This window comes from Mercenaria mercenaria, chromosome 1 (assembly GCF_021730395.1).
Source record: "Mercenaria mercenaria strain notata chromosome 1, MADL_Memer_1, whole genome shotgun sequence".
NCBI lineage: Eukaryota > Metazoa > Mollusca > Bivalvia > Venerida > Veneridae > Mercenaria > Mercenaria mercenaria.
In genome coordinates this window covers 12,660,426-12,675,081 of record NC_069361.1, presented here as the reverse complement: position 1 = coordinate 12,675,081, position 14,656 = coordinate 12,660,426, and the positions used below count along the sequence as shown (strand labels likewise).

Genomic DNA, 14,656 nt, shown 5'->3' with positions numbered 1-14,656 from the left:
TCTTTACAAGAACTATGGCTCCTTTTGGACTTAGAAAATCATGGGTAGGACAATATTTCTATTATACAGACAAAAATCAGATGAGCGTCTGCACCCGCAAGGCGGTGCTCTTGTTAATTCTAGCTGCCCCTGACAGGCCAAGTGTCCCCAGTTGAACAAAGTTGGTAAAGGACCTTATAATGATGCTACAAATCCTGTTTGATGAAGATCCGTCAAGAGATTCATCAGAAGAAGTTGTTTATAGGTACTCCTTTTTTAGCTCTAGTGGCCCCTAAAAGGAGTCAAGTGCCCTCATTTGAACAAATTGGGAGAGGACCTTATAATGATGTTACAGACCAAGTTTGATGAAGATTCATCCAGCAATCAATGAGAAATTGTTCAAAGGTATTTCTAAAAATTGCTCTTGTGGCCCCAAAAAGAGTGTTAAGTACCCCAGTTTGAACAAAATGATACTACAGACCAAGTTTGATGAAGATCCATCAGACGGTTTTTAAAAAGTTGTTTGAAGGTATTTTGTGATTTTAGCTCTAGTTGCCCCTTAAAGGGGCCAATTGCTCCTATTCAAACAAAATAGAAGACAACATAACTATGTTTAAGTGAAAATGTTGATGCAGGACGTAGGACGATGGACCATCCACCTATACTAATTTATACTTGTAGCTCAGCCTGAACTAAGTTCAGGTGAGCTAAAAAGGTGGAGCAGCTGATATAGTTACAGAAACACAGGTAAAGATCCTGCTATGTTACAGAGATGCAGGCAGCTGAGGCTAGGGAGGTAAAGCTGTTGATACAGTAACAGGTATATGCCAGGCGAAGCTACTGATACGATTACAGGGATATGGCAGGTGAAGCTGCTGATACGGTTACAGGGATACTGGCATGCAAAGCTGCTGATATGGTTACAGAAATACTGACAGGTGAAGCTGCTGATACGGTTACAGGGATACAGACAGATGAAGTTGCTGATTCGGTTACAGGGATACAGACAGGTGAAGCTGCTGATACGGTTTCAGGGATACAGACGTGTGAAGCTGCTGATACAGTTACAGGGATACAGACAGGTGAAGATACAGATATGGTTACAGAGATATGGACAAGTGAAACTGTTGATACAGTTACAGGGATACAGACAGGTGAAGCTACTAATATGGTTACAGAGATACTGGCAGGTGAAGCTACTAATACGGTTACAGAGATACTGGCAGGTGAAGCTGCTGATACAGTTACAGAGATATTGGCAGGTGAAGCTGCTGATACAGAGATACTGGCAGGTGAAGCTACTAATATGGTTACAGAGATACTGACAGGTGAAGCTACTAATATGGTTACAGAGATACTGACAGGTGAAGCTACTAATATGGTTATAGAGATACTGACAGGTTACAGAGATACTGAAAGGTGAAGCTACTAATATGGTTACAGAGATACTGACAGGTGAAGCTACTAATATGGTTACAGAGATACTGGCAAGTGAAGCTGCTGATACAGAGATACTGGCAGGTGAAGCTGCTGATACAGTTACAGAGATATTGGCAGGTGAAGCTGCTGATACAGTTACAGAGATACTGGCAGGTGAAGCTACTAATATGGTTACAGAGATACTGACAGGTGAAGCTACTAATATGGTTACAGAAATACTGGCAGGTGAAGCTACTGATACAGTTACAGAGATACTGGCAGGTGAAGCTGCTGATACAGTTACAGAGATACTGGCAGGTGAAGCTACTAATACTGTTACAGAGAAACTGACAGGTGAAGCTATTAATATGGTTACAGAGATACTGGCAGGTGAAGCTACTGATACAGTTACAGAGATACTGGCAGGTGAAGCTGTTGATACAGAGATACTGGCAGAAGCTACTGATACAGTTACAGAGATATTGGCAGGTGAAGCTGCTGATACAGTTACAGAGATACTGGCAGGTGAAGCTGTTGATACAATTAAGAGATACTGGCAGGTGAAGCTACTGATACAGTTACAGAGATATTGGCAGGTGAAGCTGCTGATACAGTTACAGAGATACTGGCAGGTGAAGCTGCTGATACAGTTACAGAGATACTGGCTGGTGAAGCTGTTGATACAGAGATACTGGCGGAAGCTACTGATACAGTTACAGAGATATTGGCAGGTGAAGCTGCTGATACAGTTACAGAGATACTGGCAGGTGAAGCTGTTGATACAATTAAGAGATACTGGCAGGTGAAGCTACTGATACAGTTACAGAGATATTTGCAGGTGAAGCTGCTGATACAGTTACAGAGATACTGCCAAGTGAAGCTACTAATATTGTTACAGAGATACTGACAGGTGAAGCTGTTGATACAGTTACAGAGATATTGGCAGGTGAAGCTACTGATACAGTTACAGAGATATTTGCAGGTGAACCTACTGATACAGTTACAGAGATATAGGCAGGTGAAGCTAATAATATGGTTACAGAGATACTGGCAGGTGAAGCTACTGATACAGTTACAGAGATATTGGCAGGTGAAGCTGCTGATACAGTTACAGAGATACAGACTGGTGCAGCTGCTGATATGGTTACAGAGATACTGACAGGTGAAGCTGTTGATAGTTACAGAGATACTGGCAGGTGAAGCTAATAATATGGTTACAGAGATACTGGCAGGTGAAGCTACTGATACAGAGATACTGGCAGGTGAAGCTGCTGATACAGTTACAGAGATACAGACCGGTGAAGCTGCTGATATGGTTACAGAGATACTGGCAGGTGAAGCTGCCGATACATTTACAGGGATACAGACAGGTGAAGCTCCTGATACAGATAGAGGGATACTGACCGGTGAAGCTCCTGATCCAGTTACAGGGATACTGACAGGTGAAGATACTGATGTGGTTACATAAATCAAACAGAACACCGATAAACTTTGTGTTTTTTTATTTTATTTGCAATAATATCATGCAATTTGCAGCAATAACGAACTTTGAAAAAATACATGTAGAATGTCTGACTAGGGAATTGTACTGGAAATGTTAGAATTTTCATGTTCAAAATTTTACAATAGTGTCAGGTCCATTCTTTCTGTACAAGTGTAGGTATGGTGATATACTTGTAAGACTAATTGTCACATATGATTGTTGATTACACAACTTGTGTCCACAATAAACAGCAGCCCTGGTACTGTGAAATGAGTTAAATGGGCATCAAATAATATAAACTTGAGGTGCTAAATTGTAGCTACCTGACTACAACCTCAAAATGTTTGTGTGAGCCATGTACACCTGGATTATCTTGGAAAAAACATTTCATTTTACACTACAGATAATGTTTCAATTATTTCAATGAAAAATCATAATCTAAAGCTGGAAAAAGTAGAAAACTGCACAAAACACACCAAAAGTAAACAAAATTCATGTACAACTAAGAAAACATGGTAAGAACAAAATGTACTGACCAGTTTAACAGAAATGTTCAGCAAATGAAAGTTTTTAACACGAAAACTTTGTCTTGACTACTGCAGTGTAAGCAAGTTGTTAGAGACATCCTTTCCCTCCTTCAGTCCATGTTTGCATTGTTATATTAATAACTTTAACTTAAAAATGCAAAATACAAATTATGTTCTACAGAATTACCCAAACTTATACATGCATATAACTTTCTGTTCCTTGTTTACAGCTATTTTTTTTTAAAGTATCAGAGCTTTAAGAGAGACAAGTGTGTTAAAGCAAACTTTCAACTTGAACTTCAAATGAAATAATTCCAACCCCAACCTCCAATTTTTTTGTGTTCAAGTAATATAAACAGAAACAAACTATATTTGATTGTATATTAGACATGTGGAGAATGTATAAACAGGAATAACAACATGGCAATAGAAACAAGAAAAACACTCCTTACTTTGAGATATAGTACTTGTCCATTAAACTTGTCCATCAAATCAATGGATTATATTTTATCATAATTACAAAAATACAGTATCTCAAAAACTTAACTATATTAAATATATAAGAGGAAAATGCTTATCAAGAAGTGCAAAGAGAAAGGATTTTTTTCTGCACTTTTTAGAAGGGTATAATAGATTGACAAAACGCCAGGGTGTGATAATAAATGTAAACTATATTCAAAAATATGCTGTTTATATTGAATACATAATTTTAGGAAATCAACCCTTAAAAGCAAAACATACAATTTTGTGTATTAAAAAATTCATTTACAAGTATGATCCAATATATATTCAAATGTCTGTACATGAATACAAGTTAAATGCTTACTCTGCAATAATAAACAAAGAATTAATTTGTAATACATTACTTTCAACTGCTACAGACAAAAATTTATTATATAATATTTTTTGAAGTTTTAAAGAAATGAAACTAGATAATATTCAGCAACAGAATTCCTGCAGCTTTGCACAAGAATCATTTCACCAGCAAATTTGGAATCCTGTATAGTGCTGATAGAAAAACACAAAACTGTACAATTATATGTACAAATTACATGTATGTGTAAAATGTAAATAAAAAAGGGAGAGCACTCTGTGCTTGAATACAGTGACTATCATTACATGTCAATCACAGCACCACATGAAATCTTGTACGATTATGTCTTTTTCCTACCTTCAAAATAAACAATATCACAGTCTCGTCAAAACACTTTGGCATTTTCACAACCACTTCAAATTTATATTTCCAATCTCAATAGTGTCATTGTCCAGTTGTTACGTTATACACAACACAGTGAAAGGAAGATAACAGAGATCTACTAATGACCTGAACAAATTTTCAGACTATTTTATCATTATAAGCCCTTAATATGTACATTGTTATTTTGTTACTTCCACAACAAGATCATATTACTCTTTCATTTTGTGAACATAAAAACCATTAAGGACATTACTAGGTCTGTCCTTGAGATCATCCTGGTATTTTCACCGCCTTATTGAAACAGTTGTCCTCTAGATGAGCCTAGTATTTTTCAGGTACTGGATCAATGTTTTATGAATGAAGTTATACTGTCCTAGTGTCTGAACCATGTGCATTCTCTGTTGACGTATCATTCCAAGAGCCTTTGGTAGATCTATCTCCTGAAATTATACATACATCATGTGTTACACATGGGAAAGAAATACTATGGATACATCATGTACATCGAAGTACATGTGTATTTCTATTTTTAGCTTCAAGTGCCCTCACTTGAACAACCTTTGAACAGGACCTTAAAATAATGCTACAAACCAAATTTGATGAAGCTCCATCAGGTGGTTCATGAGAAAAAGTCAATCAACAGTATTTTCATTTAGACCTAGTGGCACCTAAAAGGAGCCAACTGCTCCCGTTTAAACAAAATAGAGAGAGGACCTTATAATGCTGCTACAGACCAAGTTTGATGAAAATCCATCATGTAGTTCATGACAAGAAGTCGTTTTAACGATATTTCTATTTTCAGCTTTTGCGGCCCAAAGAAGGGGCCAAGTATCCTCACATGAACAAATTTTGGAGAGGACCGTATAATAATGCTACAGACAAAGTTTGATGGCGATCAATTAAGCGGTTCATGAGAAGAAGTCGCTTAAATGTTTTTCTATTGTTAGTCAGCTCTGGCACTTGATAGTCTCAAGGTCCATTCCAGAATGCTACTGACCAAGTTTGGTATAATTCTGACCAGTAGTTTTAGAGGAGAAGATGTTTAAGTAAATATGTTGATGGAGGACGTTGAACACAGGACCAGTGTATCAAAGGAAACAATGCCCCTACCTGGTTATACTCCAAGCACCACTTCATAACTTGTGTAAGTATGACGACCCCTGTGCGGCCTACACCAGCACTGCAGTGCACCACTATTGGAGACTTTTTACCACTTCCTTCCTCAGACTCCGCAAGTCTCTGCACAGATTCTATCTCATCAAGGAATCCTGAAAAAAAAAAACATCCAGAAAGTTAGTGCTTTAATAGGTAACTTTGATCTGTTTAAGAAAGACGAAAGTACTGGGAATATAATCACTGACTTAAAGATCAAAAACTAGGACTACAAACCATTTCTAATATACTGAAGTATCCATGGCAAGGAGACGTTTTCTAGGCTTGTATCTAGCATAAACTGTGATACAGTCAACTTACCAAGAAATGTATGAATATTATAAGACAAATGAATATATAAAAATATTATCTGGGCAGCTATGATCAGGTAAAGTTAAAACTTTCAGGGCAGCCATGATCTGGCCAGTCTGAACTTACTAAGGAATCCATACATATACATATCATTAGAGCAGCCATGAAACAGCAAGTCTCAACTTACCAAGAAATCCATACATATCATCAGGGCAGCCATGATCTGGCCAGTCTGTGTACTGTAGATGCCATATCTGTCTCTCCTTCTTACTGGGAACATGTCGCAATGATATACGATTGGTGATATAACACAGGGAGTCATTTGTAAACAACAGTTGTATCTCGTACTGAAATAAAAAGTATTCAAAACGAAATCAAAGAATGACCATATAAAAGTAAACTTCAGGTTGGCACTTTTCTCTAAAAACCAAATACATGAGTAAAATTTGACACTGCCGCATTTTGAAGAAAATTATTTTTATATAACTGTCTGCTTGAAAGACCAACCTAGTACATATGTTTTCCATCTTCTGGATATTTAGACCAATACAGTATTATGATATTTATTATGTGCTTCCTTAATGCTCATTTTGTGTAATTAACACAATAAAACAGGAGGGTAAGTTGACATAATAGGTGATATAATTAACAGAAAACAAGAGCCATGTTAGACATGGCCAATCCCCCCGCCGGGCATATTATAATTGATGGCTAAAGTTCCTGGCAAGTTAGTGTCTGAAAGTATGTTTTGGGGAAAGCTTTGAAGAACCATTTAGTTGTGGTCCGCATCAGGGGTTTTAAAGATGTGAAAGAAAGAATAAGTCAGTGGTGAGGTGGTTTGCTGCTAAATTTTATTAATTTTCATGAACAGTATAGCTATGATGTTTTTCTATATGGCTACTGTAAAAAGAAGGAATGGAAAGCTAACAGGGAACACGAGTGCCAGAATGTCACAATATATGCCCGTCACAGCAAATTTCTTTACTCTAGCAGCTGTATTTGCAAATGGAATTTTAATTTTATGGTTGTTTAGTAATAATTGTAAGTCTTTTGTTTTTCTAAGTCCACAAAAAACTCCTTACCAGGTTGAGATATCTTAAAATACACGTAAAATTGGAAAGTAACATCCATGTTGTACCACAGAAAAGTGGTCTTGTTTTTTCCCTACGGTCAATTATAAAAAAGTTACAATATAAGTTATTTATAGTAACAACTATGGGGAGTTAATCTTAAAAAAAAAAAAAAAAAAAAAAAAAAAAAGTGAAAGTCCACAAAAAAATCTTTACCAGGTAGAGATTGGTCAAAATACACCTCAAAATTGGATGTAGCATGCATGTTGTACTACAGAAAAGTTGTCTCGATTTTTCCCTATGACTAGTAATGAAAAAGTTACAATAAAAGCTATTTAAAGTAACAACAAAGGGAGGTAATTCTAAAGAAGGGAACTGCACATGACACTTCGTCTCATGATGGTGTATAATTGTGCCAAGTTACATCAAAATTCCTCCATGCATGAAGAAGAAATGCTTCGGACAATGTCATTCTTGTATCTGACCTTTGGCCTCTCAGTGTGACCTTGACCTTAGACCTAGGGACCTGGATCTTGCGCATGACATTCTGTCTCGTGGTGGTGAACATTTGTGCCAAGTTATATCAAAATCCCTCTATGCATGAAGAAGAAATGCTCCGGACAATTTTTTTTAAAGAAAATATGACAAAGGGGAATAACTCAAAAAATAGGCAAGGTAGAGTTATTGTTCTTGCACACTGCACTTCCTCCCAATGTGTTCTATCAGTGTATGAAGTTTGAAGAAAATCCCTCCAGTACTTTTGGAGTTATGCTCTGGACAAAATTTTTTAAGAAAATAAGATAAAGGGGAATAACTCAAAAAATAGGCAAGGTAGAGTTATTGTTCTTGCACACTGCACTTCCTCCCAATGTGTTCTATCAGTGTATGAAGTCTGAAGAAAATCCCTCCAATACTTTTGGAGTTATGCTCCAGACAAAATTTTTTAAGAAAATAAGATAAAGGGGAATAACTCAAAAAATAGGCAAGGTAGAGTTATTGTTCTTGTAAACTGCACTTCCTCCCAATGTGTTCTATCAGTGTATGAAGTTTGAAGAAAATCCCTCCAGTACTTTTGGAGTTATGCTCCGGACAAAGATCGTTGCGGACGCACGCACGGACGGACGGACGGAGAGCATTTCTAATATCCCCTTCGCCTTTGGCGGGGGGATAACTAGAGTACTGTAAAATCATTAATATTTGCAGAGGACTAGTTCTTGTTGATTTTATGGTTGCTTCAATCCATGAAATGAAATCCCAGTGAACACAAAACTCCTGTTTATTTAATCTTCACCAAAAATTATGTCAACATTGTACAACACATGCCCCCCAAAATGCTTGATATAATAATTGGGAAAAAAATAGACAGGAGAGTTGTGACAATATGCACATTTCCACCTCATGTTGATGATATACATCATTTCATTTCATGAAGTTCTGATGTAGTTTTAATACATGTATTTAAAAGTCCAAAACAGGGCCATAACTCCAGAACAAATAAACAGATATGAAAGTCCTGAAAATATACACAAGTCTTCTTCATATTGATGAGGTATACAAAGTTTCATTTCAAGGAAACTGTAGTACACCACTTCATGCTGATTAAGTAAATCAAGTTTCATTTGGAATAGATAAAAACTGTTGAAGAGTTGAGTACACAAGAAAATGTGTGACAGACAGACAGGTGGATGGACAGTTCAAACACTATATGCCACCTGGGTCTTAGACACCTGGGCATAAAAATTAAAATCCATGGATTTAAATTCCCATGAAATACTTCTACCGGCTCAAATCATAAAAATTTAGGGGTGTAATGATACATCGAAATATCGATGCATTGCGATACTGAGTGTCCCGATAGTATGCATCGATAGAAAAGTCACGATCCAATAACAATCGCCGATAGTTCCTTCAGCAATCGATAGTTTCGATAGTTTTGAAATTTTAGTAATTACCGAAATAATTTATAATTTATAAACCAAGAAACAGAGCCAGCATTCATTTACGTCTCGGAAAATGTTAACCTATCCTTCACAATAATTACCCTCACGGAATTAAACTGCCATAAAGGACTGGGAAGTCTGGGAGATAATTAATGAATTTAGTTTCTTAGATAACTTTAAATATATTTAAATAACCTGTTAATCTTAAATGAGAAAAGGTACTACGGACATGGAGAAAGTAGGCTACTTGTATGATATAGCAAACTGTTCGGTAGGGCCCTTCATTTAGTGCTGGTACACCTTAGTCCGATCCGTCAATTTTCGTCCTTTTCGATGCTTTGGATTACTAAACAAAATGGCCGATTCGTTGAGTATACCTTGCATAGGTTTATTGATTTACTTGTTGTTTCAAAGCCAAGGAAGGCAAGAAATAGAAAGAATGTTAAAAATATTTAATGTTAGATTTATTTCTGTCCATTTCAGTTATACAAACATCTCAATGCGTATTAACAGCAATTATAAACAATGCCGTGTCTTACACTGTGTAATAATGCAAGTTGGTAGTTTTACTGTATAAAACATGGTGGCCGATAACTATTGCAATAGTATCGCAATAGTAACTTGCAAGAGAATAGTATCGCAATAGTTTTTCAGCAATATCAATTTTGTTTGTTTGTTTGTTTTGGGTTTAACGCCATTTTTCAACAGTATTTCAGTCCTGTAACGGCGGGCAGTTAATCTAACCAGTGTTCCTGGATTCTGTACCAGAACAAACCTGTTCTCCGCAAGTAACTGCCAACTTCCCCACATGAATCAGAGGTGGAGGACTAATGATTTCAGACACAATATCGTTTATCAAATAGTCACAGAGAACATAAGCCCCGCCCGAGGATCGATCTTGCGACCTCTCGATCCATAGACCAACGCTCTACCTACTGAGCTAAGCGGGCGGGTTTCAGCAATATCAATAGTATTGCAATAGTCAAAATTGGCCTCAATAGTCACCCCTATAAAAATTCACACCCACAACATTAAATGATCACAAAGAACATCTTATCTGCTCAGTTTATACTATAAGCACAGAGTATAACTTCTGTTAATTCCAGACGCTGAGCATATGTGGACTTAACTGCTCAGTTTGTATATTTAACACAATGTAACCAGAGCATATCTTAACTATGCAGTTCATATAATCAATAAAGCAAAACCAGAGTATATGTTGATTTAACTGGATACAGTGAATTTAGCTCATAACAAAATAGATTTTCTAAATAATATCATTATCAGTGTGTAACTTACATCTCCAAAGATCAGTTTATGTTCAGGACCAGGATCCTGGGGCCAGTAAGGATAACACTTTGGTCTGCCAAGCTCCTGTAAAACAAGACAAACATTCTAAACAATCAATGTCAGTAGTAAAATCTAAATTAATTGATATAAAATTCAAATAATTATGGCATCACTTTAAGCAACTAAGTCCTACTGCATTAATGCTTATAAAAATTCTCAAGATTTACCGTATTGAAAACTGTAATGATACCAGCAGGATACTGTCAAGGTATACGTGAAACATGATAGTAATGATAATGAATTGAGTAGTTAGATTGGATAGTAAAGTGTAGACATCTGTTTGTTTCAAAACTCACCAATAGAATTTTAAATCTCTTGATTTTTGTTGGGTTTAAAGTCACAGACGTCATTCAGGTGATACTTTTTTCAAGGCATTATTCCAGACAGAGCAGGCATCTAGGGAAAACTACCAACTTTCATAAACCAGCTGGATGGCTTCCTCACATGAGATAATTCTACATCCAAACACAGCTTTGGAACCCACAACAGTAAGGAGTATGTGAATTGAAGTCAGGGACCTTAACCATGTGGCCACTGAGGCCGATACACTCCCTGTTCTACCTACCATCAGTGCTGTAAGCATGGCAATGACCTCCACTTCCTGTTCCCACACCACCTGCCAGAAATCTACTGGAGTGTTGTCCATAGGGGCTTGTGTTGCTATATACCACCATAGTCTATGTCCTACAGTTAACTGTAAATACAATGACAGTTATCTCTTATACTTCTACTTGTAAACTTTATTCAGATTCAAAATAAAAATCTAAAGCATCAAAGCTATCTAACAGCATCAAACCTATTAGCATCAAACCTATCAGGATAAACGGACTTCTGCAGAATAATTATCATCTACTGGGGACACATATTTGCTTATTACTTAGTACCATCCTCTCAATGAATTAATAAGCTCGTAATATAGTAATTTTGGTCAAAATCATAAAATTTTATAACATCAAAATTAAATGAGTTCAAAGAATTATACTTATTAGGAATTTACACCATGCCCTGAACTAAATATTTTATAGATGTATTTAAATCAGCTGCGCTTTTACTAAGATTTTCATTGGAATCAAAGATTAGTGTCTAATTTCTATTAAACAGTTTGTGTGAAACTACTTTTTACTGAGCCTGAATTCTTCAAATATGTAAAGCAAACCTTTATGTGTGAAGCATTAATATATCCTGAAGAGTTATCTTTTCTTGGATTCAATTTGACTCTAGTTATATCATACGGTAAGACATCTCGAAATCTGTTTCTCAGTGTATTCTCTGGTAGCCTAGCAACATGACAATCATACTCCGCTATTCTCTTCGGTGTCTCCTCAAACTCTTTGAATACAAGGTTCTCTGACAGCTTCTTCTCCAAAACTTTTCTCTGTAGTAAAAAGGTTTTTGCAAATTCAATTACATTTGAAAATACAAATGCACCTGCAACTTGACAGTAAGTCTTCAATCAGTCACAGAATGAATATAATCTGCACAAACATGTAACATCTGAATCAATACTTATTAGTATTAAGTTGCATTTGAAATGCGAGAAATGATCGCATAACATACAGAAACTTAAATCAAACAAAGAATAAAAGGCAACATTTGCACTGACTGATAAAACCGGCAACATTTCTATCCTTCCTATGACTGAAAATGTTAAACTTCTTACATGGGAAAAAAATCAGAAGTAGGTCATAAAATCAGTTTGAAATTAGTGGGTCTCTTTAATCATGGGCAAAATAAGCACAAGAACTTGTATATTTTACTGAACCAAAAGGTAACAATTACATTAATCTATAAGTGTAAGAAGTTTCATTCAAATATACACTAGAAAATTTTCAGTATGCAAAAACATCATCAAAATTGTTATTGTAAGAATTTGATTTGAGTACATATTTTTCAATATACTCTGACAGAAAATCAAACACAGGCCCCATGTTCTTTTTACTGGGGTAATGTTCTAAGTGTATCTTTATAGTCTGAAAAACTGAAAAATCATGGTTTAATCGAATTTTACATTGTAGAAAAACTTAGATTTGAACATGCAGAATCATCTTTATAACAACTTTAGCTTTGCAGTCAATTGCAAGTAGTTCAATACAAGTACAAGTCAGAATACTGGACAGATTGTAAAAAATGTCATTTCTAACTGTTATGGTTTCTGGCATGATTCACAACTTGAGGAGGAAATGTTTATGTTGATATAATTTTGGCTTTTCAGTGCACAAACACCGTAAAGGTTATATTGCACCAAACAGGAATAAATTTTTTTGGTTTCTCATCTCATTTACATCGAAATAAAAACATGAGGTCTGGAATCGAAACGTTTACACCTGCTGGAATGACAAAGAGATACAACAAGAGCTGTCTCCATAGGATGACACATGCCCCCGATGGCACTTTAAATGAATAGTTATGGCCGATGTTTGAGTTTAGGACCTTTGACCTACGAAGCTGGGTCTTGCGCGCGACACGTCGTCTTACTGTGTCACACATTTATGCGTAGTTATTTTAAAATCCATGCATGAATGACAAAGATATGGACCGGACACGCCCATCAATGCACTATCATGAAAAAAGACCTTTAACATCTAAGTGTGACCTTGACCTTTGAGCTACGGACCTGGGTCTTGCGCATGACACGTTGTCTTACTGTGGTACACATTCATGCCAAGTTATTTGAAAATCCATCCATCGATGACAAAGATATGGACCGGACACGCCCATCAATGCACTATCCCTTAATGTCTAAGTGTGACCTTGACTTTTGAGATACGGACCTGGGTCTTGCGCGCGACACGTCGTCTTACTGTGCCACACATTCATGCCAAGTTATTTGAAAATCCATCCATCGATGACAAAGATATGGACCGGACACGCCCATCAATGCACTATCCCTTAATGTCTAAGTGTGACCTTGACCTTTGAGGTACGGACCTGGGTCTTGCGCACGACACGTCGTCTTACTGTGGTACACATTCATGCCAAGTAGTTTGAAAATCCATCCATCGATGACAAAGATATGGACCGGACACGAAAAATGCGGACAGACCGACAGACAGACGGTTCAAAAACTATATGCCTCCCTTCGGGGGCATAAAAAATCCTATAGTTTGGACCCTATTACTTATTTCTTGTGATCAAGAAAGGGTAAGGCAGTGGTTTCCTTTTTTGCATACATGAGCCTGCACATCTGTGCAGACTCATTTTGGTCTGCACTGTTTGCTATTCACTCAGTAAATTTTTAGTGAATGCCCCTTAAAATAATAAATGGTACTGCCAAAATTGAATGACAGACCAGTCCATTTTAGCAGGGTAAAGGTTATGTTGCCCCAGAACCACATGGGACAAGAAAATGTTCAAGCAACCTGTAAGATCATTTGAAAGAGCATTGCAGCAATAATCTGCGAGCCCAGTTTTCATTCTGGCTGGTTATATTTATCGCCCAGTGATATACAGTGCCAAACATGGGACCATAACATTACTTGGTTAGACTTGTGGCAATTATGATTTATATTAAGCACTCAGTGAAATTTGTTCATTATATAAACTATTCACTGAATTTCAAAGTTGAACTTTGATTTAGAGAGGAACAAGTTTCAGACATTATTCATAACTTAGGGAGAAAATGTATAAGCTATCCAGTATCTTGTTCGACAGATCATAGGAACAGGTTTGAGTCTCACTACAAATTTCTCTTACCCTGAGATATTTTCATAAGCCATGTTAACATAAGATCACATGGTGATATACATTCCTTTAGTTTGAACTATGATCTATTTAAAACTACTGTAGAATTTATTAATATGAAAGGATTAACAATTATCAGTTTAAAAATCATGTGATTCATCATCATATGCCTGCAAACCTCACTGGCAATTTTACCAGTATATTATTGATGTATAACTTACTCTTTCATCCTTTGGAGCCCTAGTTTCATCATTCATCAATGCAAGGACCATAGGTCTAGACATTGTCAGTCCATTCATAGCTGCTAACTTCAGAGGTCCTACAGGGGACTGTGGGGCTTCCTCCTACCATATATATCAGTAACATGTAGCGTAATATATAATAATGTTTATACCACATAATAAAATCTTCCTCATTACAGTGCAAATGACCACTGAAATTAAATAGTATAACTACGGTAACTCTTTAAATCATATAAAATAAAACTGTTCCTCTTTTGCAAAATCTTCTAACAAAGGTTTCATTTGCTAAAAAGTCCAAGTAAC

General features: G+C 36.4%; 1 protein-coding gene across 2 annotated transcripts in view; it reads right to left on the bottom strand.

The window, feature by feature from the left end:
- Nucleotides 1-2,885: 2,885 nt before the first annotated feature.
- LOC123544958 (tyrosine-protein phosphatase non-receptor type 21-like) overlaps nt 2,886-14,656 on the bottom strand; it is a 45,572-nt gene continuing 33,801 nt past the window's right edge. For both annotated transcript variants that reach the window (XM_045331139.2, XM_045331140.2), the window contains 7 exons: nt 14,333-14,455; nt 11,587-11,805; nt 10,996-11,124; nt 10,380-10,454; nt 6,258-6,417; nt 5,717-5,874; nt 2,886-5,046 (listed from right to left, as the gene is read on the bottom strand). In XM_045331139.2, coding sequence (XP_045187074.2) covers nt 4,918-5,046; nt 5,717-5,874; nt 6,258-6,417; nt 10,380-10,454; nt 10,996-11,124; nt 11,587-11,805; nt 14,333-14,455 — 993 coding nt within the window. In that variant the 3' untranslated portion in view covers nt 2,886-4,917. The remainder of the gene's footprint in view (nt 5,047-5,716; nt 5,875-6,257; nt 6,418-10,379; nt 10,455-10,995; nt 11,125-11,586; nt 11,806-14,332; nt 14,456-14,656) is intronic.